Below are 26,882 nucleotides of genomic sequence, written 5' to 3'. Positions count from 1 at the left end.
AGCGAACTGTTTACTTACTTTTGTGTCACTGCTCTGAACCATGTAGCATGCTGAATTCAAGATCGTTTCTATGTCGATGGCCGAAAACGCCATACAGAAAGAATGTTACGATTGCAAGTGAAGTGAACCCAGACCAGTATCTAAGGGCAAAACCAGAATCTGGAACTTCGTGCAATATTAAATCTGACCGACTGGGACGCGAACATGGGAACTTCACTATTCGGTGCGAAGTACTCTACCGACGTGGCTAGCGAAATACGACTTACGACTCACCGTCACAGCTTTATTTCGGCCAGTACCTCTTCTTCTACCTTCCAAACTTCACACAGAATTTGTCCTAGGTATCTTCGCGTGGAGAGAAGAAAGAATACTGGAGATAAATGCCTTATCTGCATCCTAGGGAACTGTCACCAGAATGAAATTTCACTCTGCAGTGAAGCGTGCCCTGATTAAAACCTTCCTCGCTGATTAAAACTGCCTGTCTGCCCCGGAACCGAACCTTCTGTAAAGTTAGGAGGATACGGGGAAAAATGCTGACGGAATGAAAGCTGTTAGTGCTTGGATAGTTCAGTCAATGGAACACTTCCCCGCGAATCGCGAAGGTCCCAGATTCTAGCCCTGGTTCTGCACATAGATTTAATCTCATAAGAAATTTCAAATCAGCGTGAACTCCAGAGTGAAATGTCAGTCTGGTAAGCCAGAATCGTCCACACAAATATTGAATAAAAACCACAGTTAACAGTCATATGAGAATAAGCATAAAGAACTACAGTTTACAGTTGCTTTGCCTCTACGAGCAGTGTAGGTACGAAATAAAATAGTGACAAGTAAGCATCGTAACTTGTTCCTATCAAAACAAAGAAATGCTAGCTGAAACAAGGTCTATAGAATATATTTAATTTAGTCACACGCAGTTACACAAATTTTCAATTGTTATGGAGCCTATACAATCGTGTGCAAACGTTAAGGGCTAGAGTAACTTCCGCATGACGTGTCACTGCCAAGAAACAAAGCTCAGTGAAACTTGGACCAGACATAGAAATAACTTCTACAGTACAGTACAGGAGATAACTAAAACAAATGACACTTTTCACTCAAAGAAAATAATTACACTGAAATCATCGCATTTTGTGATGGTCCACTGGATATTACAAAAGACGGGACATGGTCCTTAACAGGGTGTGTGATCGTCACGGACAGCACGTATGCTCTGCACCATGCCTACATGTTGGTAATAGGGTCGATAAGAAGTTGTTGGGCGTTCTTTTGCACCACCAGCGCGGTTCAGAACTGCTGGACGGTCACTGGTACATGTGGACTGCTACAACACGTCTGCCCAACGCACCTAGCTGGTGCTCAATGGAATTTGGGTAGGGGAGAGGAAAGAGGCCAGTCCCGTTGTCGAAATTCTGTAGTTCCGAGAACTCATCTACCTGCGCTGTTCGAATCGGTCGAGGATAGTCACCCAGAAAAATAAAGTCATGGCTGAATGCACCTCTGAAAAGAGGCACGCGGGGAAGGACAATAACATTGACCGGAGATGGTACCGTGTTTAAAGGTTTGGAGACCAGCACGCCCAAGCAGCGTTATGCCTCCCTACAGCATGACAAAATGCTCATGTTCGACAACGTTCTTGTGTGCATTATGTGTTGCCACCTCTTCCCATATGAGGGTACGTCCAGCAGTTATCAAACTCATTGGTGGAGGAATGCAGCCCCGAACCACAAGAACTCCTTAGCAACTTGGTACGTTACAGGACATGCATTAGCATCCACGGTGGTCACTCAACGCTATTAAGCACTATGTCCCATCATTTTTAATGTCCAGAGTACCATCATAAATAGCGGAAACGTTGGTATAATTATTGTCTTCGAATAAAAGCATCGTTTCTGTTCGTCTCATTACGTATTTCTGTCCATTATATTCTGTACTACACTGTAGTATTTCTATGTACAGTCCAAACTGCACTGAGCTATATTACTTGGCAGTGACGCATTATGAGAAAGTCACTTTCATCTTTAAATTTTGCACACCAATGTACGAGGGCTATCCACAAAGTACATTACGTTTTGGAATTAAAAATAAATAAAGTATTGGAAATTTCTTTTATTATATACAGATGAAAGCCACACTTAAATACTACTTTTCTACATAGTTGCCATTTAAATTAAGGCACTTATCGTAGCGATGGACGAGCTTGGAAATTCCTTCGTCGTAAAATTCGGCCGCCTGCACCTTCAACCACGTGGTTACCTCTTCTTGAAGTTATGCGTCGTCATCAAAACGCTGCATAGCCAACCACTTCTTCATTGCTGGGAATAAGTGGAAGTCGCTCGGTGCCAGGTCGGGACTGTACTGCGGATGAGGAAACAACTCCCACTTAAAAGATTCGAGAACTTCACGGTGGCATTTGCCGTGTGGGCCCGGGCGTTGTCGTGAATCAGCAAGATCTTTGAGCCCAACTTTCCCCTGCGCTTGTTTTGTATTGCTCTTCTGAGGTTGTGCAGAGTTTGGCAATACCTTTGAGAGTTTATTGTAGTGCCTCTTTCCAGGAAATCCACAAAAATCACACCTTTTCTGTCCCAAAAGACAGTCGCCATCACCTTCCTTGCCGACATTGTCTGCAGGCATTTCTTGGGTTTTTGGGGGGAATTTGTGTGCCCCCACTGCATTGACTGCAATTTTGTCTCGCAGTTCACATGCTTAACCCATGTTTCGTCACCAGTAACGATGCGATCCAGTAATGAGTCGCCATCTTTCTCGTAAACGTCCAAAAACGTTAACGCTGCAGCCATTCGCTGATTTTTGTGAATCTCTGTCAAGATTTTTGATATCCATCTTGCACAAAACTTGTGGTGACCAAGCTTTTCGGTAATGATTTCGTGCAACAAACTTCGTGAAATTTGTGGAAAACTCATAGAGAGTTCCGTTAATGTGAAATTACGGTCTTCACGGACCGCGGCATCGACTTTTTCGACGAGTTCGGCAGTCACTATGCTGGGTCTCCCACTTCGCTCTTCGTCGTGAATGTTAGTTCGGCTATTTTTAAATGTTATGACCCATTGACGCACTCCACCTTCAGTGATTGTGTTGTGCCCATACACTTCACAAAGCTGCCGATAGATTTCTATCGGTGTACAGTTTTTTGCAGGCAGAAACCTTATTACAGCACGCACTTCACACTTCGAAGCATTTTCAATTAACGGTGACATTTCAAACTGTCACAGTAACTCAACGGAGTAGAGCACGAACCTCTCACTAGCACGGCAGGATGCCGACTGAGCGGCGGAATGCCATGACACCAAGATGGCCGCGCTAGCCCCGCCCCTAACGGACACAAACGAAAACGTAATGTACTTTGTGGATAGCCCTCGTATTATTGACTATTTAGTTTTCCTTCCTCCTTTTATGCTGCAACACGAGTGCCATTTGTACCATTTGGGGGGGGGGGGGGGTGTAGCTTGTTTTCGTGAAACGTCGGGTACGCCGTCCTCTCCATTTCCGTGTAGTTTGTAGCCGACACTTCAGCCCTGCGGCACGCTGCTAGCCGCCAGTGTGCACTGGACATCTGCGTACGCGTCGCCAGTCAGGACTTCCTCGTGTAGAGATGATGGCACGATTTTCCAGCAATCACTGCAAACAGTTACTCCCACAGAAAATCTGGGAGTAGGTGAATTAAAATGGAACAACCATGCAAAAACAATCAGGAAAGGCAGATACCAGACAGAGTCATTGGAAAATTCTTCAGGAAGTACAGTCCGCCCTTGAAGGAGGTACTTTTGACAGTCGTCGTTCGACAAATAATTTAATATCGCTCGGCACTCTTAGACAGTTATGTTACAGGGACTGGAAAAGAGCCATAAAACTGCACCACATTTTGCCAAGAGTCCGTTTAGCGACCGTCATAATGACCGTAAGACGTTCATCCAACTCCAGAGACGGCGCTGCATGCGAAGTGTTAAGCAGCATGGTGCAGTCTGCTACTAAAATTCCGAGAGGGTACATCCGTTGTCTACCGAGAAGCCATAACTATGGCAAACGGTATATGCTGACGAATCAGCGGAGCATTTGGCGTTATACATTCACTGCAGTTATACAGACCATTCATTTAGCTCTTGAATAGCAGTTGCAAACAGTACAAGAATTTAACCAACCCAGCATCTCAAAGTTACAAGACGGACAAGTAACTTTTGAAGTAGTTTTAAAATGCACATGGCTGGAACAGCAACCGTAGGATGAAATTTCCACGAAGATTTCTGAGATAGTGTTAAAACAACGCAGAAATCTCTATGAAGACGGTGTTTAGAAAATAAGCATTGCGAAAGACCCAACATCAAGAGCTTGACGCGCTTGCAGTAGACGTGGAGAGGAAGCAATGCTCATTTTAGTTCCGTAGAAATGACATTTAGATGGGAAGCGTGGCTCTGTAAGGATAGCGTAGTAAGCCGTGTGATTATCGCTAGTGAGCAAAGTTTGTAGTATTTATACCACTTGACTAGGCTGGAGCGTGATAAGATTATATTAAAAGATAGTTGCTTGCATGATGGCCTCGAAAGTATTAACCTCTCTTCCTTTTTCTCATTAGCGTACCTCTTGGCTGACTCCGGTTTCGATGTCTGGCTGGGGAACGGCCGCGGTAACGTCTACTCTAGGCATCACGTCCGTCTGAACACGAAACATTCCAAATTCTGGAAATTCAGGTAAGTGGTGCATAGCCTGTTCCGCCATCGGGAAAAGCTAATCTTAACTGATTGAGTTACAGACTTCTAACAAAACGAAGACGCCCCCCCCCTCCCTTTTTCCTTATGGCATCATAGCACGCCGTGAAACACCTAACGCTTTAGGGAACTGTCCTCATTAATGACCCCTCAAGCACCACCCGCAACTCCTTTTTGCTGGAAATGCACATTTCTCTCGATGATGAACCAGATGTGTTCAATAAGACTCAGATCAGTTGACCTGGGATGCCATATAAGTCATGAGGTAATCCTCTCAAATGGTTTGAAACAATTCAGAAGTGGTGAGGTGATGTTGTATCTTGAAATAATATTTCTCTCTGAAGCGAAGTGTGCTCTGTTTTGAAACAACGTGCCAGTCTAGGAACAGAATCCAGAACCTCGCTCTTTGTATCAGTTTTTTTACCGTCTGAGCTATCCAGGTAGGACACATGAACCTCCATCGTAGCTTTGCTTCTACCACTACCTCTCCTCTATCTTTCAAATTTCACAAAAATTCTCCTGTTGGCCTTGCTGGAATAGGATTTCTGGAACAAAGGAATTTCGAAATTATGGTTTAGCTGCAGCCTAGAGGAATATTTCAATAACATTGTGATCTGTTTAAATGTCCTATCAGATAGAAAGCACGTGCCGGTCAGAGCTTCGAACCCGGAACCTTACTTTCTCTGGCAATGCTGTTTCTCACTGAACTGTCCAGGAATGAATCAGGACCTCCCCTCACTTTCTATCTTCCAGGAATTCTAGTCCCACTGGATATTGAGGAGAACATGTGTGGAGTTTCTAAGGTAGGAAAAAGGTACTCACGGAACTAAAGCTTTGAAGTGGTGGAGTCGTGGGTGGTGTCTGTCTGTAAGAGGAAACCCTTCGAAAGGTAAGGTTTCATGGCCCGAGTTTCTGCCCGGGGCACAGTTCTGAAGGTGCAGTGTCTTGATGATAGCACAGATCACCCTAGGGTTGCTGAAGGCAAACAAACGGGGAAGCACACAATTGTGCAGTGTGTTACTGTCTTGTTCATCGATCAGAAGTAATGACAAATGTTTGAGGACCCTACCTGTATTTCTTCTCGTTAAAACTTCCTCTGACTGAGGATACCTCCGTCCCATGCCTCTTCTGTCCTGTTACCACGGGCGCTTCATCAACTCATGCTTCCTCTCTCCTGTTAGCAAGAGCATTTCATCGTTGTACTTGTACCGTCTACATCTGCATGACAAACTGCACTCTTAAGTGCTTGGCAGAGAATTTACAGAATCACTTTCAGACAATAAGTTGAGCGTTCCAGTCTCGTACAGCACGTGGGAATGATCATCTAAATCTTTACATGTGAACTCGGATTCTCTTATTTTTATTATGCTGGCCATTTCTCCCTACTGAGGTGGAAATTAACAAAATACACACATCAGAAAAAGTTTTGCATCACCCCAGTTCCCAGAATCCCTGGAGACAGACGTTGACTATGGATATTGTATCACAGTCACAGTCCCTTTGACTGTTCAGAGATATCACTAAGCCTGCCGCGGTGGCCGTGCGGTTCTAGGCACTTCAGTCCGGAACCGCGTGACTGCTACGGTCGCAGCTTCGAATCCTGCCTCGGGCATGGATGTGTGTAATGTCCATAAGTTAGTTAGTTTTAAGTAGTTCTAAGTTCTAGGGGACTGATGACCTCAGATGTTGAGTCTCATAGTGCTCAGAGCCATTTGAGCCATTTTGATGTCACTAAACCTACCTATTAGACGAAGGGGCTCCGACAGCTGATCACTTCCAGTCATTGCACCAGGAAGGAGGTAAACGGCTCTTGTTGTCTGTAGTTCAACCATGCCTAGACGGTCAGTACCGTGGTTCAATCGCGTCCGCATTGTTACTTTGTGCCAGGGAGGGCTCTCAACAGGGGAAGTGTCCATCGTCTCGGAGTGGACCAAACCGAAGATACAGAGAGACAGGAACTGTCGATGACATGCCTCGCTCAGGTCAGCCACGGGCTACTACAGCAATTAATGACCGCTACCTACGGATTATGGCTCGGAGGAATCCTGAGAACAGCACCACCATGTTGAATAATGCTTTCCGTGCAGCAACAGGACGTCGTGTTACGATTCAAACTTTGTGCAATAGGCTGCATGATGTGCAACTTCACTTCCGACGTCCGTGGCGAGCTCCATCTTTGCAACCACGACACCATGCAGGGCGGTACAGATGGACGCAACAACATGCCGAATGGATCGCTCAGGATTGGCATCACGTTCTCTTCACCGATGAGTGTTGCATATGCCTTCAACCAGACAATCGTCGGAGACGTGTTTGGAGGCAAGCCGGTCAGGCTTAACGCTTAGACACATTGTGCAGCGAGTACAGCAAGGTGGAGGTACACTGCTGTTTTGGTGTGGCATTTGTGGGGCCGACGTACGCCGCTGGTGGTCATGGAAGGCGCCGTAACGGCTGTACGATAGGTGAATGCAATCCTCCGACCGATAATGCAACCATATCGGCATCATATTGGCGAGGTATTTGTCTTCATGGACGACTATTCGCGCCCCCATCGTGCACATCTTGTGAATGACTTCCTTCAGGATAACGACATCGCTCGACTAGAGTAACCAGCTTCTTTTTCCAGACATGAATCCTATCGAATATGCCTGCGATAGATTGAAAATGGGTGTTTATTGATGTCGTGACCCACAAATCACGCCGGTCGGAGTGGCCGTACGGTTCTAGGCGCTACAGTTTGGAGCCGCGAGACCGCTACGGTCGCAGGTTCGAATCCTAATTCGGGCATGGAGGTGTGTGATGTCCTTAGGTTCGTTAGGTTTAAGTAGTTCTAAGTTCTAGGGGACTGATGACCTAAGAAGTTGAGTCCCATAGTGCTCAGAGCCATTTGAACCATTTGAACCATCAACCACTCTGAGGGATCTACGGCGAATCGCCGTTGAGGAGTGGAACAATCTGGACCAACAGTAGCTTGATGAACTTGCGGATAGTATGCCACTACGAATACAGGGAGGCATAAATGCCTGATGAGACTGTACTAGAATGCGGGCGATCTGCAGTGTAATGAACTTAGAAGGAAAACTTCAAAAAGCCAAGATCGCTGGTATAGTATTTATTTTGATAACCGGTTTCTGTAAGACTATTTTGAGTCTGTAATTGGCTGTACAGTGTGCACGAGTTGCATTCGGCGCACTATCCTATATTTTGTAAATATTGTTTACTGTAAGTCTGACATGCGGGTATCCAGTGATTTTCATGATCTTCACTTGCATATTCATGGTGTAAGACGATACAGAGGATAGATGGAGGAGGTTATGTGAAATCGTAGAGCATATGATCCGAAATTGGTAGCATAGCCTTACCAAAAGCGGTTATAGAAATAAACTAGCGATCTTGGGCTTTTGAATTTCTTCTTCTGAATTTAGTGTTATTCTGTCCTCTGTCTTCTGTGACACGCGGCTATGAGGTATAAACCTGTGGAGTGGCGGTTTTTTTTCTGCGTAACGCTGTGGTCTGCCTACGTGGTTTTCAATGCGCAACAGTCGATGGCGAACCTTATCATCAGCCGGCCGCTGTGGCCGAGCGGTTCTAGGCCCTTCAGTCCGGAACCGTGCTGCTGCTACGGTCGCGGGTTAGAATCCTGCCTCGGGCATGTATGAGTGTCATGTCCTTATGTTAGTTAGCTTTAAGTAGTTCTAAGTCTAGGGGACTGATGACCTCAGATGTTAAGTCCCATAGTGCTCAGAGCCATTTGAACCATTTTGAATTTGAACCCTATCGTCAACAGGTTGTGCCCACAGTAGTTGACTCTGGTGACAGTAGTTTTCGCCCATCACAGGTAGAGTACTCTGGTATCCCGTTGACATGGCGGCACATGAAAAACTCAATGCCTTTGCGACTTCACAAACGATGCAGCAGGCTTCTTCTTTCATTTTCCACGTGTTCCAACTGGTTTGATGCGGCCTGCCACTAGTTCCTCTCCGTGCGAACATCTTCGTATCAGAGTAGCACTTGCACCCTGTAACATCAATTATTTCTTGTGTGTATTCCAATCCGTGTCTTCTCCTACAGGTTTTACCCTCTACAGCTCCCTTTACTTTGGAAATTATTCCCTGATGTCTTAACATATTTCCTATCATCCAGACCCTTCTTTTCGCCAGTGTTTTCCATACGTCCCATGTGTCTCTTACGGTGAGTGAATGACACAGGGTCATCTAGTTACGCAGTTCAATGTGAAGTCTATTCATAACTATGTTAATTACAGACATATCGGTATCACCTTCCCTTTTTCAAACAGAACGATAGCAATCTCGTCTTAGCTGTAAGGGAGGTGAATTCAACGATGTCCGTTCTTTAAAATCCTGTTAATAGTTCTGGAATATTTACAGTACCTAAAACTTAAACTTTATCTGTTTCTACATGAGACCAATTTCTGTACTATGCGATAATTCCTGATTTCAAAGTCCAATAAGGAAAACATTGACGTCAGATAACGAGGAAACTGAAATATACACAGCCACGATACCTTTTAGAGACACAGAGGAACTGCAGCTCTCATTCTGTTGTGCGTCGAGTGCTATTCAGTGTGAAAAAATAAATGTATTTCACTAACAAGAGAAATTAGATATGCTGTGGAGTGGAGGGATCACTTTTATCTCTACCCCCCGATATGAGTGCAAACAAATCCAAGTTCGTCGACAGCCGAACACTGAATCAACGGCCATAACAAGAACTACAAAGTCCATGTACATCGCGGGCTAGAAATGTAACAAGGAGAACAGTGCGACTGTTAGCAGTTCACACAATAGCCTACCGTATATGTACACTACTGGCCATGAAAATTGCTACACCACGAAGATGACGTGCTTCAGACGCGAAATTTAACCGACAGGAAGAAGATGCTGTGATATGCAAATGATCAGTTTTTCAGAGCATTCACACAAGGCTGGCGCCGGTGGCGACACCTACAACGTGCTGACATGATGAAAGTTTCCCACCGATTTCTCATACACAAAGAGCAGTTGACCGGCGTTGCCTGGTGAAACGTTGTTGTGATGCCTCGTGTAAGGAGGAGAAATGCGTACCGTCACGTTTCCGACTTTGATAAAGGTCGGATTCTAGCCTATCGCGATTGCGGTTTATCGTATCGCGACATTGCTGCTCGCGTTGGTCGAGATCCAATAACTGTTAGCAGAATATGGAATAGGTATGTTCAGGAGGGTAATACGGAAAGCCGTTCTGGATCCCAAAGGCCTCGTATCACTAGCAGTCGAGATGACAGGCATCTTTTCCGCATGGCTGTAACGGATCGTGCAGCCACGTCTCGATCCCTGAGTCAACAGATGGGGACTTTTGCAAGACAACAACCATCTGCACGAACAGTTCGACGACGTTTGCAGCAGCATGGACTATCAGCTTGGAGACCGTGGCTGCGGTTACCTTTTACGCTGCATCACAGAGAGGAGCGTCTGCGATGGTGTACTCAACGACGAGCCTGGATGAACGAATGACAAAACGTCATTGTTCCGGATGAATCCAGGTTCTGTTTACAGTATCATGATTGGTGCATCCATGGTTGGCGACATCACGGTGAACGCACATTGGAAGCGTGTATTCGTCATCGCCATACTGGCGTATCACCCGGCGTGATGGTATGGGGTTCCATTGGTTACACGTCTCGGTCACCTCTTTGTTGGCATTGACGTCACTTTGAACAGTGGACGTTACATTTCAGATGTGTTACGACCCGTGGCTCTACCTATAATTCGATCCCTGCGAAACCCTACATTTCAGCAGGATAATGCACGATCGCATGTTGCAGGTCCTGTACAGGCTTTTCTGGATACAGAAAACGTTCGACTGCTGCCCTGGCCAGCACATTCTCCAGATCTCTCACCAATTGAAAACGTCTTGTTAATTGTGGCCGAGCAACTGGCTCGTCACAATACTCCAGTCGCTACTCTTGATGAACTGTGGTATCGTGTTGAAGCTTTATGGTCAGCCCTACCTGTACACGCCATCCAAGCTCTGTTTGACTCAATGCCCAGGCGTATCAAGGCCGTTATTACAGCCAGAGGTGGCTATTCTGGGTATTGATTTCTCAGGATCTATGCACCCTAATTGCGTGAAAATGTAATCACATGTCAGTTCTAGTATAACATATTTGTTGAATGAATACCCGTTTCTCATCTGCATTTTTTCTTGGTGTAGCAATTTTAATGGCCAGTAGTGTATTATATTCCGATTGCCAAGAATGAGCTCTGCCCGTACTAGCTCACACTAACTGCCTGCTTCAATTTCGCTACAAGATAAACTACTTCTAACAGCAGCAATCACGCCAGCGCCAACTGCGTTTAGCCTATCCTTTCTGAACACCGTTGGGTTGTTTGCAAAATTTCCGCTGAACTTACCTCCGTCTTTAGCCAGCTGTCTGCGCCTGTAACGGTTTGATTGTCAGTGCTTTCTATTAGCGCTTGGAGCTCTGGTACTTTCCCAACACAGCTACGACAGTTGAAAACGGTTATACCGGAGGTTCCTGTATATACATTGTTCCTGTGTTCGACCTGCATCCTGTGAGACTGAAGCCCTTCTTGTGTTCTTTTATGACTTCATTGGTTTTGCTGTTGCTGACATAATTTTGCAAACTAATGACACTGTGTTGTACAAATGTTTTTTATTCCAGTCTATGATCACAATATCAATTCTTTTGACGATGACTGGTTTCAGTCCATAATGACCATACTCAGGTCTTTTCTATACCATGTCCTAAAGTGATAAGGTCATCGTCAAAAGAATTGATATTATGATCATAGACTGGAATAAAAAACCATTTGGCAGTATTGGATCACTCTTCAAATACGCGACTATGTCGCAGCTGGTGAGACTGTGTTATACCTCAATTTTCTGTTTTACAACGGTAACTCAAACGTATGATGCGCAACGGTTTTTGAACGCTCTGGCATAAACAATAGCATAACTGTTACTGCAGTTAACTGGTGATCATCCCAAGATGTCAAGTCCTTTGCCTTCCAGTTGGTGTGTCAGTCCTACCACAAGTAGCCAAGAGTGACTAACATCACTTTTAAATTAGGCGTTCCTCCACTATTCTGCTTCTGTAAGCAGACTCTGTCAGCAGCGTTAATCTGGAGTGCCCCATCAACCTGATGCGGTAATTCAGTAGAACAACACCCACTTCTGAATAAGACAGCAATAAATTTCATGTTCAAAACAGTTAATTTCTAAGTTATAATTATTTTAAATGCTACAAATCTAGTAATCAGGTTTTTAAGAGTTTAATAATATTCAATTAATCTCCTTTAGAACTGAGATATCAGTAGCAGAAATAACTATATTTCTGTTTGATAAAGCGAAGTTGATATTGATATGTCTGTAATTAATATCGCTATGACAAGAGTCTAAATTTTTATCGAGGACATTTCCACAACTAATTTGGGTGTAAGCAGAATCACGATATATTAAACGATTTAGGAAGTATCTGAGATGAACAGAAAAGCTGCATAATCCTGTATATTTCCACATTCAGTGTATCAAACTAACATCACACTTAGTAGCCAATGCTGCACGTCACTGTCACACCGATAGCCTTCGCTATCTTGACATCCCTACCTAGTCAGATGATGAACTGTTCAATTTTGTAGTGACAAGAGCTTCTCTCTCCAACAGTAAAGTAGTCTTTAATGCAGCAAATGCTAATATAAGCATAACAACTAACGTGTGCTCATTTCTCACTGACACTCATTGCTATTATTTTAAAGGCTATAGCACACTACATACCTGACCATAGTAGGCTCATAGCGTACGAGATCAATGTATTCATCAGTACAGACTCTCTTAGCTGTTCTGAATGCTGGTTGCCAACATAAGGCATTTAAAACTTTCTAGATAGGTCCAGTAACGAATATTTGAAATACATTCCATGAAAGGATGGAGACATATTTGCCAGTTTTAGTGTACAATTCTCATTTTTCTAACATGCTAAATTTTTGGACAATGAGATATACTTCTTTCTAGCTTTGCAGATATTTATTCTTTCTATCTCATGAGTTCATTATCACTATCTACTCGCAAGTGGTTTAGGACTGACACATGTTATATTATGTCGTAACTGTTTGATAAAAAAGTCAGTTTTACTTTTAGTTACCTTTGGTATTCACAAAGTTCATTTTCTATTTGTATTCTCCTGGAGCAATATTTTAAGGACAAACGTATTAGCTCTGTCATTTCTGCCATCGTACACATAGTTTTCCGCAGAAGAGTCGTTATTTAGTTTGTATTTTAATTCTTCCTTACACCTTCGATTTCCATCTCACTGTCGTTCATTAGTTTCTGAAACTCTTTATAGAGGTCATGTTACCTTTTCATCAGAATCCGAGCATTTTGGTGCAACAACATAAATTTCCGTGAAATGTATTTTCTTTTATTTTTAAGGCCAACTTTTCTGTTGAATCTGTGATTTCTGCAATATCTACTACGACTATGTTTTAATTTTCTTATTTGCATTACAGCTTACGATTTATCTATTTGCTGTGTTACTCTATAGTTAAATATTCATCCAATCGGGACAGAATACCGACGTTTCAGCATCTTGCACTGCTGAGCGTCGTGACGCCCTGAAATAAGCGCCTCCATCCTGGACGCTTACCAGCGTATCTTAGAGCCTGCTGAAGAGGTAATCCAGAGATCTTCTTGATTTGGTCAGTCCACCTGTCCCCTCCTATTTCCGTTGGTCTCCTGCCCTCTACCCTCCCTTCCATGAGTATTTTATCTAGGTTTTTTCCATCTGTTATACGGCCGAAGAAGGGAAGAATATGTTGGTTGACACGCGTGAGAAGCGGTTGAAGATACTGAGTTGTTCAATAACGGAAATATTTGTTCTTCTTTCCGTCCATATTATGAGCAGCATCCTACGCCAGCACCAAAGCTCAAACGCATTGATGCGTTGTTTATCCCTGGCCTTAAGGGCCAAAGTCCTATAGCCACAAAAGAAGACGCAAAACACGAGTGTTTCAACAAGCTGGAACTTTGTGGTGTTCGCTATTTCTCTGCTCTGCCAGATCTTTGTGAGCTTCTTCATAGCCGCTAGCCCTATCATGATCCGTCTTATCTCCACAGCTTCCCGTGCCACAAATGACCCAAGACAGAAGAAAGAATGTACTCCTTCCACTTCCTTTAATCGACCTGTCAATTGAACCTGTACTTCTCGATCAGTTATCATGAGTTTGGACTTGCTGAGATTGAGGTCCAGCCCATATGATAGGCTAAGGTCTTTTACCTTTGTTAATAGCTCAGCTAGTTCCTCTTTCTCTGATAGCTAAAATCACGGCTCATAAGCAAATCGAAGGATTTTAATAGTTCTATCACCAATGGAGACGCCTTTAGTCCAACCGTTAAGACCGTTGCTAATGACATGTTCTGCATAGATGTTGAAAGTTGTGGATGTAGAACACAACCCTATCTGACATCTTTTGATGTACTGAAGAAATCAGACGTATCAGCGCTTGTACTCACAGCTGCGAAGGTGGTTATGGAATAGACTTCTGATCAATGCTGTCAAGTGTGGTGGAACACCAAAGTCTTCAAGCACCTGCCACAACTTCTCCTAGACAACAGTCAAAACCTTTCCTATAGTCAAGCAAGTAGTTGAAGAGAGATTTATTTATTGAGAACCTGTTCTCGTGTTTATTTTCCTTATGCAAAACCTGCTTGTTTTGTGGGCATGCGAAGCTGAATATCTGGCTTCAAACGCTGGTTCAAGATGTAGAGCCAATTTTACTTGCGTTGGGTATGAGAGCAATGGTTAGGTAGTTGGAGAAGTTTCTGATTGACCCTTTCTTGTGCAACGGGATGAAGAGAGACTTCGACCAGTCTAACGGCCACTCCCCAGTTTGCAATATACTAGTACACACTGAATACAGCACATGAACACCTTCCTGACCTATCTGCTTCACCATCTTACCAGATATACTGCCTAGACCAGGGGCTTTATAGTTGCATTGCGTTCTCTATTTCTCTGCGTAAGATTGCATGCTCCAGTGTAAGCTTCTCAACTGCTTGATGTCTCGTACTCTTGTTAACCCGAGAATGCAACTTTTCACAGTACTGTTTCCACCTCGCAACAGCTTGTTCCTTGTCTCCGATAGGGTTGCACGTGGCGGAAGAGATTTCAAAAACCCTGCCTTGGATGCATTACAGTCCGCCCGAGCCTGAAGCTTGTGGTGAGATACCTAAAGAGTGTTAAATCTCAACAGAGCTGTGTTCACAGCAGTCTCATCCCAGGCCCGAGCGATTCTCAGTCTTAAGAGCCTGAGATCGAATGCGAGCAGAGACCTAATATTGGTTATGTCATTTAGGGATTAGTCAGCATTTTTTTAGTCCAGAGGATGGCAGACTTTGAAGCAGCGCACTTTTTGACTACTTTTTTTGATCGGCATAAAACGGATCATAAATATTGTTACCGTAAGGGAAGTAATACCAGCAGCTGCATGGTGCGAACTTTCGGTTTGGATTTTGTGGTCTGTCCTACGTGATTCGCTTAGTAATTATGATGTAATCTGTTACTTCCCACTTCTTATTAGATCATCCCTTGCGGAAAATGAACATTATACAGACACCAAATTGCTGGCATTTTGTTACATACAAATGAAGCACATTTTATTGCACTTTGCTTTGCCAGATATCCTGAAAGTTGTTAATTGCATGTTGTTTAGAGATAATAAACTGTAGATAGTAACTGTAATGCTCTGATAGGAATGTTCCCTGCTCTGATCGGTTACAGCTGGCACGAGCAAGGGGTGTACGACGTCCCAGCTATGATCGATCACATCTTATACACCACGGGACATCGAGAGCTCTTCTACATGGGCCATTCCATGGGCACCACCATGTTCTTCGTCATGATGTCCGAGAAGCCTGAGTACAACAAAAAGATCAGGGCTGCATTCCTCATGGCGCCGGTGGCCTACATGGGCCACATCACCAGTCCATTACTGAAGCTGTTTTCAGAATTTGAAGGACCGTTGACGGTGAGCATCCAGACGTATTTCTGTGGATAAGGTTCAATTCAGAATTCGTCATAGAATTCTGCACTATTGTGCTGTGGTGTGCGTACTGTAAGACCTTCGGTACACACACCATCAGATTATTTGACTTGTCGCTCTAACGAAGTAGGCGATTGTCAGCAATATGTCTCGTGGTCTTATCGTGGCGTGTTTATCTTCTGCCGTTAGGTCAGACGGTAGAAATGCCACTTCCACGCTTAGAGTAGCAGATTGACGGTGACCAACTTTAAACAGAACTTGATTAATTTTCACACACATTTATTAAAATAATAAAAATCATAGACATTACGTAACTTGATTCTGGATGCTGTTTACAATTGACAATCTGATGTTCCTTTGGTCTTGGTACTCGTACGTTAATCTTATTCTCACATATCTCTGATACTTGACAAAGTGTCTATACATTTATCTTCATGGCTATGTACAGGAATATGATAATCTTATTAGGCGCAGACTGAAACTTGACTACAGACTAATGCAGACAAATGCAGACTGACTAATCGGAGGTCTGTACACTCGTTATAATACCTCGAGCGTTCAGGTATCACTGCGCGAGTGTGATCCGCGAGGAGAAAAGGTTCTACGTTAGCAGCAATCTCATTGGCTGCGTTACATATTAATACGCGGATCGGCGGAAGCAGAATTTGGTCCGTCTCTAAGACAGCATCATCTCGTAGTGCGGAGACGGACGAGCGCTGCGCCTGCGCTGTTGTGCTTAGCGGGGTGCGCTCTATTGGGAAAGTTGTGTACGCGCTGACTACGCGGAACTATGTACACAACATGTGCATATACTGTACATTTGAAAATAAGCTGTAATGGCACTGCTTTCGTGAGGATAACTCTTTGTTTCACACTGATCCTGTATAAGGCTACAGTTGGCTACATTATTCAAAAAAGAAGAAGAAAAGTGCGCTCTCAGAGGAGAAAAATATGCGATGTGAGCGTGATGTCATTAAACTGACACTGCTGTTTAAAGAACACGCAGTAACGGAATGTGCACAGATATCGCTGCATTTGGTCGCTTTCACCGCCACAGAAATCATGCTGGCAGTAAGCTGTAGTTAGGTTAACATGTCAAGCCTTCACTGCCGCTCAAGCACTGCTTTCCAGCAACTGGTAAACCGCTTGCACGCTTCCATCAATCACGGCCACATCACTGAAAAGCCAGTCTTCTACATTACGGCACTGTGCACTACAGTCTCCAGCCAGGTCCCTGAAGATGGCTGAAATATGTGATAGAAATATAGTGCACGGAAGACGCACTATAAGTACGCAACTTTTAACCTCATTGACAACGGTCGCGAATGCATACGTTTCTATACATACTTTATAATCTGTGCACTGTGCTTAACCTTTAAATTCTGGAAACGCTGTTACCATTTTACATTGTCAGTTGCGTCATCTTGTATTGTGTTATATGGAACTGGGGACCTAGAAAACACGGAGAGGCTTCGTCCCCGCTGTAGCCTCAGTGGTACACAAGCCCACAACAAGCTACAGCAGTCCAACTACCCCACCGCCACCCCACGCCGAACCCAGGGTTATTGTGCGGTTCGGCCCCCACTGGACCGCCCTCCCCCCCCCCCCCCCCCCCCTCCACCCAGGAACGTCTCACATCAGACGAGTGTAACCCCAATGTTCGCGTGCTAGTGTAATTATGGTGTACGCGTATGTGGAGAAAGTGTTTGCACAGCCATCGCCGACATAGTGTAACAGGCGGAATAAGGGGAGCCAGCGCGCATTCGGCGAAGTAGATGGAAAACCGCCTTAAAAGCCATCCACAGACTGGCCGGCACACCAGACCTCGACACTAATCCGCCGGGCAGATTCGTGCCGGAGACCAGCACGCCTTCCCACCCAGAAAGCAGTGCGTTAGACCGCACGGCTAACCGGGCGGGCTGCTTCATCTTACTCACGAAGGGTATGATAAATGAGTAAGAGGCCAAATCGAACAATCCAGTAGCTTTATTTACACTGTCCAGTCACACTATGTGATCACCTGTCAAAACCTTGAATATAGTTCGTAAGGATAGATACATACTTGTATTGATACAGGGACCACACAGAGAATGCCATAACGCTCCGTCCTCTGGCCTGGTCCCTTCCGATGATTGTTGCAGTGTGGTTGCTTTCAGACGTTACACACCTTACTGTCCGATGGGGCACAATAGGTGGTACACCTGAAAATACCACCTGTCGCCTCTCACTGAAAAATTCCAGCCTTCGTCGCCGATGAACTGCAGTCAGCATGGGTGCATGAACCAGGCGTCTGCCGCAGAGGTCCATACGCAGCAACGTTCGCTGAACTGTCGTTGCGGAGACGCTGTTAGTAGGCCCTCGGTTCATGGGGGCGGTCAGTTGCTCAGCAGTTGGACATCTCATTATTTTCATCGTGGCAGCAACTTTTACGAAATTGTTTCGAATGAAAAACAGCCCACAGTTGCACTAATTATGTTTATACTAAATCTAGTGTAGACATAATTAGTGCAACTGTGAGTTGTTTTTCATTGGAAACAGTTGGACGTCTGTACGCCCGTCCTCCGGTCGGTGTGGCCGTGCGGTTCTTGGCGCTTCAGTCTGGAACCGCGTGACCGCTACGGTCGAAGGTTCGAATCCTGCCTCGGGCATGGATGTGTGTGATGTCCTTACGTTAGTTAGGTTTAAGTAGTTCTAAGTTCTAGGGGACTGATGACCACAGATGTTAAGTCCCATAGTGCTCAGTGCCATTTGAACCATTTTTTGTACGTCCATTCACGTCTCCACGTTTGTCGTCCACCTCTGTCATCTGGGCCCCATGGAGTACCACAGTTGTCTCGGGCACCGGTTGTGAATAGAGCCATTTTGCTATGCACGGCGTACTTTAACCACGGTTGCATGCGAACAGTTCACAAACTTTGTGACCTCGGATAAATCGCTCCGTTTCCTCATTACGATAACGACTGCGCTGTTTTCCTCGTCCCTTGGACACGCTTTGTATACCCTCCACAGCCAGTGCTGCCACCTGCCCTTTATGTGTGGTTATCGCACGTTGACTTCGAGCATAGGCGGTGGTCACAGTAATGTGAGTAGACTGTGTACTTTCCTTAGTGGGTCACGTGCCCGCAGTGTAATCGGGCGGAGTACAATGGGCGGTGCTTCAAATGGGTCTAAGCACGATGTTACTTAACATCTGAGGTCATCAGTCCCCTACTTAGATGGGCGGTGCTCACATTGGTTTGGCACATCAGTGTGTTTGTGAATTTTTTTCGCACGGATATCTAAAATATGACCTGCTTCAAAAAAAAAAAAATGGTTCAAATGGGTCTGAGCACTATGGGACTTAACATCTGTGGTCATCAGTCCCCTAGAACTTAGAACTACTTAAACCTAACTAACCTAAGGACATCACACACATCCATGCCCAAGGCAGGATTCGAACCTGCGACCGTAGCGGTCACGCGGTTCCAGACTGAAGCGCCTAGAACCGCACGGCCACACCGGCCGGCGAACTGCTTCAAATTAACTTTGTGCTATTCTCTTTCTCCAATTTTCTGCCGCGCAGAATTAGCCGAGCGGTCTAGGGCGCTGCAGTCATGGGCTGTGCGGCTGGTCCCGGCGGAGGTTCGAGTCCTCCTTCGGGTATGGGCGTGTGTGTTGGTCCTTAGGATAATTTAGGTTAAGTAGTGTGTAAGCTTAGGGACTGATGACCTTAGCAGTTAAGTCCCATAAGATTTCACACACATTTCATTTCATTTCCAATTTTCTGCTTTGTTGTCTTTGAAAATTGTTTTATGTCAGATCGTTACTGCTGTTTTTTTATGGCGTCGGTATGTAATTATTTATTGTTGCTTGGTTCATATGCCAGAGCCCTTATGTTATTGCGATATGTAAGTAAATGACTCAACAGTTATTGCCTTTATCTTTTCCCAGCAGGGATTCTTGCTTCTAGTTATCCTGCGATTACATCACCTGTAGAAAACGCAGGCCGCAATGGCGTGTTAAAGTTCATTCCCACACTGTGTGGCCTTTTTGTCTCATCATTATCGCTTTATTTCATATCACCCAGATACTTAAAATTCGTATTCAATTATCTTCAGGTCTTGTTGGAGATGCTAGGAGTAGACGAATTCGAGCCCACCAATGAGATCACGAAGAGGGCAACCGACATTGTCTGTAGCGACCGCTCTTTGGCGCAAAATGTGTGCAACAACGCCATCATCCTCATCGCTGGTTACAACGGAAAGGAAATCAACGAGGTGGGTTGCTGAATTTAGCGCTGTGCCTTTCTTTCATACATTCGCATTTTGAATTCGCTGGGCATCTATGTTACCCTTGAGTAATGTGTGGTATAGAATATTGCAATAACAACAGCCCGTTTTTGAATTTGTTCGATGTCTGTCATGCCAACTTGATAAGAACGCCAAACGCGGGATTAATAATTTAGAATTGGTCTCACTGTTTGGTGGTTCTAGGTAACTGACAGCTCACCCAGAAACTCATTTCTGCATTGTTATAATGTTCCCCAGTACATTGCAGTTTCTTTCTCAGATCGCACGGTAGCGTTATATTCTTTTCCAGACGTCAATGTGACGTAAATCTCCACAGTCGTCTTCCACCCACATTTGTGGCGTGACTTCGTTGCAGACAAATTCGACTCCCCATGGCAGCATGCGTGTACTGCTGTCACGCCACGAGACTGTGGTGAGGGTAAGGTAAGAGGGAAGTGCCCTCTACGCATGCATAGGTAAATGAAAAGGAATATTAAGAAAAGCTACAACAGGTAATGTCTGTCAGTTATTATGTGTTCCATATTTATTTGTACATTAAATACAAAAAGAAATATAAAGATTTATAATTACAAAAGAGTTGTTAAAGCATTTTTATCTCAATTTAAATATGACAGCTTACAACTTTCTGCCACGGTCGCTACTTATAACATAACAACTTATATAACACATGGCTAACTGAGAGGTTAAAATACTGGCGAGAGAAATTAGATCAATAAGAAATTGAGGAAATAAGCTCTGACAAATGTCACGTGTAAATGCAGATTAATAAGCAAAATTAATGAATTCAGCAAAGAACAAATAGTTGTGACACAGTAAGCTTCATATATAGCAATATACCGCAAAAATCTATAAATATTATAAATAAAAGCCTCCGCCACGTGTTTCTCTCCGTATTTTATGCATAATGTCAGGAACTACCGTAAGAATTTCGTTTCAGTTTTCAGTAATAGGTAGGAAGATACACGAGGAGAGTTTGTTTATAGAGTTTATGTTTATAGTAATGATCAGTGGGTGCTATACATATTGTTATGTGTTCCACATTTAGTTGGTGTATGGAATGATATCTTGTGCCTACGGTGTGATCTACGTGCTGCTCAGTTACAGAGAAATGGTTGTCTGGCGGGAAGGTCAGTAAACAGACACCGCAACTTCAAGTCAACAGCGAAGTTGACAAGAATCTAAACATATTATAAATTTCAGGCCTCTGATGCGTTTTTCTATCTTTATTTGATGGATAATCTCAGGAATAATTTTCACTTATAGGTAGACTGATTCATGAGGAGCCGGCCGCAATGGCCGAGTGGTTCTAGGCGCTTCAGTCTGGAACCGCGTCACCGCTACGGTCGCAGATTCGAATCCTGCCTCGGGCATGGATGTGTGTGATGTCCTTAGGTTAGTTAGGTTTAAGTAGTTCTAAGTTCTAGGGGATTGATGACCTCAGATGTTAAGTCCCATAGTGCCCAGAGCCATTTGAACCATTTGATTCATGAGGAAGGTTCATGAGTATCACTATATGTTATAAACAAGTTTTCTGGCCATAGATACTTACAAGGAAACATTACCTGGTGTAAATAAACTATCTTGATAAAATTAGGCGGGTATGAGGAGGAGTCAAAATAACGCAATTTGTATTTTTCGTTTTTGTCAACTTTCACTTTTAAGGGGTAGAACACACCGCAAAAGATAATTTAGTACATTAGGTTTAGACGGGATGTCTTCAAAACCATGAAATATAAGAAAATGTGTTACATATAAAAGCTGAAATGTAATTAACGTTCTTGACAACTACATAATCAACTTCACGCCTCATCCACTCCTGTGTAACAAAGCTGGCTTCTGAAATAAAATTATTAGAAAATTAGCTAAACACAACGTGCTGTTGGAGTATCTTCAAAAAATCTAATTGAATAATTATTATTCTAATATTTTGTTTTACTTATTTTTGTTTTATGTTGTAAATTGTTATTTTACGTTTTGCATTCATGTTTTTCTGTTTTTTCAGTTTATCGTTTCACGTATGTGTATTTTTTTTACGGAAAGTAATAAGTAACTTCTTATGATACAAAAATCATTACGATAGAAAGAAATCCTTAAAACATAACGTTTTATTGCAATTTAAATATAGAATGAATGAAATTTCTTCACATGGTCCATACGACGGACAACACAATATAAAACATAATTCAGCAGGATGTCAACCTGTGGGGGGCGATCCGCTAAACATCCTGATTTGTGCGAGACACATTTCAGTACATTTGAAAATCTTGGCGAAGAGAATGGATTACGTTCTAGTGACCGCAGCTTGATTATATTGTGGTTCTAATGGTGACTGATGTCAATGTTTGAGCGGAACTAGATATGAAAAGCTTTTCACAGAATTCTTCCAACATCAATAGTCGAATAGGTCCAATGGCTGTACCTATTCCATCGAGCCTTCTGATATCATCAGATGAATAAGTTCGTTGTCCTCAGGTACTACGCTCAAAGCGGTTCTTTCACACTGACTACCCCGAGTATCTAACAATAATAGAGATTTTTCTCCCGTAGTATCAAATATCTTTTGGCGTGGTCTGACGTTAGTTGGAAATTGGAAATTTGTGGTAAGTTCTACGGGACCAAACTGCTGAGGTCATGGATCCCTAGGCTTACACTCCACTTAAACTAACTTACGCTAAGGACAACACAGACACGCATGCCCAAGGGAGGACTCGAACCTCCGACGGCGGGAGCAGTGCGAACCGTGGCAAGGCGCCCCAGACTGCACTGCTACCCCGCGCGGCTCAGACGTTAGTTCACCAAATTTCGCTGGCATCACAAGAACATATGGAGCTTCAGAAACAGATTCTCGAATTCTCGATCCAGACTCTACGTTAGTTACTATTAAACTATCAAAATAGGGGTGGTTAGTGTTATTCAAATTGTAGTTTCTCAGCATTCTACCATGGCTCAAACCTATCTTAATGGGATGAGTCGTAGCTGTTAACCATTTTCCCTGCGGACCTCATAATGTTCCTGACTTAGTCATGATCCTACATCCTACATGGCGCCCATCTTTGATAATTAATATATTTATTACTTCTATCGTCCTTTTACATCCATGAACATTTACATTTCGTGTTTACAGAAAAATTTCTTATCTCTCTTCTAGTTTATCCTTACAAAATTACCTAAGTTTTCGGGGCACCCAAGGCTTTCCTCGCCTGAGTCACTGAGTCTGCACTGGCTGGCGTAACGCCCTTTTTTGTGGCAATCCAAACAAACTACGGGATGTGATTCAGGGCATAGTGCAGAGTGCACTGTTAAACTGTACTGGCTGCATATTACAGACGCTAACGATGCGGCCCACAGTCTCTTACCAAACACTGCAAACCCAAAATTATGAGAAAAGTAAGGAAAGATCAATTCAAAGGATGTAGGGAAGCTCACGAGTGGATTCTAAAAATCAGGCTGCTACTCGCATATCGTGCTGCCCCAGTTGAATCGCTGCTTGAAAGTCTTCTGCCAGTATGTGTACTCTCCTGATCGTCATTGATTCATCAGTCTTCAAACCAATACCACTTCTGACACCAAAATGTAACGGGGCAGAAGTGGAACACGAGTAGTTCTTGCTTGCGAATATGCACACGAATCTTCTGCGCGCGTTGTAAGGTTTATAAGCGGTTTAGCAGACAGGTGTGACGTGTGGGGAGCTGTAGACAACTCACGTGATCGTACAGCAGTTCTTCGTTAACTTATTCAGTTTAGACAGTATTCTGAGTGTACCCTATTCTCTGGCGCGGTACGGTGTTTCTTCGTACAGGTGAGGGCAGAGGTGGCTGGACCCTCACATCGTATTCCCAGGATGGTGGCAAAATGCGGGACTGCCCTGGGGCCCAGATATGCTCGGCGGTGGGAGATGCGTCCACGCCATCAGCGCTACGCTGAGTAGCACAGGCTCGACATTACAGAACTGCCGGGCTGTTCGAACACGACGATCTGGTTCATTCACGTTTAAATGCTGCTGCTCCCTTCTGATTTCACGGTAAAGGCGACGTTAGTGGGTGGCGTCGAATGATCTTCCCTGGTGAGACGACCCAGTTGTCGTATTTGGGCCGTAAAACTTCCCTGAAGGCTGGCCTGGCATCAGCACGTGTGATCTGTCGACACCGAGGCAGCTGAAAAGCTGCTGACTGGACACTCCTCTGGCGAGCGCTGACCACCTTTGTCTATGGCCTGATTCGTCCTGACGCTCTATCGCTGCCTCTAACGTAAGTCACGTTGTAACTTTACTGTTACCATTTACAATTTCCTCGTTTCTACGGAAAATTTCGCCCTCGAATTTTGCTCAAACACAATCAAAAAAATGTGTGTGAAATCTTATGGGACTTAACTGCTAAGGTCATCAGTCCCTAAGCTTACACACTATTTAACCTAAATTATCCTAAGGACAAACACACACACCCATGCCCGAGGGAGGACTCGAACCTCCGCCGGGATCAGCCGCACACAAACACAATCTCTAGTTTATTTAAAATCATGTACACTTCGCATTTCTACTCCCACTAACGGTGTCACTTTGTTCTTTGCAACATTTGCGTTTTCTGTCCGACTTCACTAGCATTTGGTTCTACACAGAGGTCTTTCTTAGTGGCTCATTTTATCCTTCATCAGATAAGTTATTTTTGGGTAGCAGCTTTTGGTTCCATTACTTGGAAGGGAACTGATATCAGCATGGCATTCTACGACTACGGTCTGGTCTGCTCTTATCTAATCCTCTCCACATCAACTTCTAACAGTTTATACCAGTAACTCACTATTTTTCGCCGAAAACTTACAAGAAAAATACATGTTACGTGGATCAAGCTTTGTCTTCATCTATATGGAAAAAAACTGACCTATGATCAGAATGGGTCGTGCACTGCCATATTCCTTGTCGATACTGGACTGTGTGAACTCCGCAGTGTGCGTACTGTCCTTCTGCTTCATCTCCTTACATATCAACAATTCGGAAAAGTTTATTTACAACAGTAGGAAACCTATGGTAGCTTGGCTTTGGTCGCGTCTAAAGACGTCATGATAGGGAAATGTAGCCGAATTTCAGTTACCTGTTATTCTTTTCACTCGTAATTACACTCCTGGAAATTGAAATAAGAACACCGTGAATTCATTGTCCCAGGAAGGGGAAACTTTATTGACACATTCCTGGGGTCAGATACATCACATGATCACACTGACAGAACCACAGGCACATAGACACAGGCAACAGAGTATGCACAATGTCGGCACTAGTACAGTGTATATCCACCTTTCGCAGCAATGCAGGCTGCTATTCTCCCATGGAGACGATCGTAGAGATGCTGGATGTAGTCCTGTGGAACGGCTTGCCATGCCATTTCCACCTGGCGCCTCAGTTGGACCAGCGTTCGTGCTGGACGTGCAGACCGCGTGAGACGACGCTTCATCCAGTCCCAAACATGCTCAATAGGGGACAGATCCGGAGATCTTGCTGGCCAGGGTAGTTGACTTACACCTTCTAGAGCACGTTGGGTGGCACGGGATACATGCGGACGTGCATTGTCCTGTTGGGACAGCAAGTTCCCTTGCCGGTCTAGGAATGGTAGAACGATGGGTTCGATGACGGTTTGGATGTACCGTGCACTATTCAGTGTCCCCTCGACGATCACCAGTGGTGTACGGCCAGTGTAGGAGATCGCTCCCCACACCATGATGCCGGGTGTTGGCCCTGTGTGCCTCGGTCGTATGCAGTCCTGATTGTGGCGCTCACCTGCACGGCGCCAAACACGCATACGACCATAATTGGCACCAAGGCAGAAGCGACTCTCATCGCTGAAGACGACACGTCTCTATTCGTCCCTCCATTCACGCCTGTCGCGACACCACTGGAGGCGGGCTGCACGATGTTGGGGCGTGAGCGGAAGACGGCCTAACGGTGTGCGGGACCGTAGCCCAGCTTCATGGAGCCGGTTGCGAATGGTCCTCGCCGATACCCCAGGAGCAACAGTGTCCCTAATTTGCTGGGAAGTGGCGGTGCGGTCCCCTACGGCACTGCGTAGGATCGTACGGTCTTGGCGTGCATCCGTGCGTCGCTGCGGTCCGGTCCCAGGTCGACGGGCACGTGCACCTTCCGCCGACCACTGGCGACAACATCGATGTACTGTGGAGACCTCACGCCCCACGTGTTGAGCAATTCGGCGGTACGTCCACCCGGCCTCCAGCATGCCCACTATACGCCCTCGCTCAAAGTCCGTCAACTGCACATACGGTTCACGTCCACGCTGTCGCGGCATGCTACCAGTGTTAAAGACTGCGATGGAGCTCCGTATGCCACGGCAAACTGGCTGACACTGACGGCGGCGGTGCACAAATGCTGCGCAGCTAGCGCCATTCGACGGCCAACAACGCGGTTCCTGGTGTGTCCGCTGTGCCGTGCGTGTGATCATTGCTTGTACAGCCCTCTCGCAGTGTCCGGAGCAAGTATGGTGGGTCTGACACACCGGTGTCAATGTGTTCTTTTTTCCATTTCCAGGAGTGTAGTTCTTAAATACTTCCTCTCGCTCTGAGGGATCTGTCCAGTGGTCCTGCTTCAAAAACTCTTCGATATCAGTGACACACCTACAGGCGCTATACCAGCCACCCCCCACCCCCCTCCACCAACCACCGCCACCTTGTGATACACACCAATCGTAACATTTTCCCAGCCAGAGGCGCTACATCAGCGCCCTCGGTACTGGACAATAATGTAAAATTTTAGAAAGCATTCTGTAATTGGAGCACAGCGATCAGTACAAAATGCTGTAAATCAAAATAAATACAGTCTC

At 44.7% G+C, this 26,882-nt stretch overlaps 1 protein-coding gene across 1 annotated transcript in view; it reads left to right on the top strand.

Annotated features, from left to right (window-relative positions):
* Nucleotides 1-26,882, top strand: part of LOC126199136 (lipase 3-like) — a 124,655-nt gene that overhangs the window by 68,943 nt on the left and 28,830 nt on the right. Inside the window, exons 4-6 of the mRNA XM_049935892.1 lie at nt 4,586-4,700; nt 15,514-15,760; nt 19,873-20,031. Of these exons, the coding sequence (XP_049791849.1) occupies nt 4,586-4,700; nt 15,514-15,760; nt 19,873-20,031 (521 nt within the window). The remainder of the gene's footprint in view (nt 1-4,585; nt 4,701-15,513; nt 15,761-19,872; nt 20,032-26,882) is intronic.

The sequence above is a fragment of the Schistocerca nitens genome, chromosome 8, assembly GCF_023898315.1.
Source record: "Schistocerca nitens isolate TAMUIC-IGC-003100 chromosome 8, iqSchNite1.1, whole genome shotgun sequence".
Classification (NCBI taxonomy): domain Eukaryota; kingdom Metazoa; phylum Arthropoda; class Insecta; order Orthoptera; family Acrididae; genus Schistocerca; species Schistocerca nitens.
This window is presented reverse-complemented; position numbering and strand designations above follow the sequence as displayed.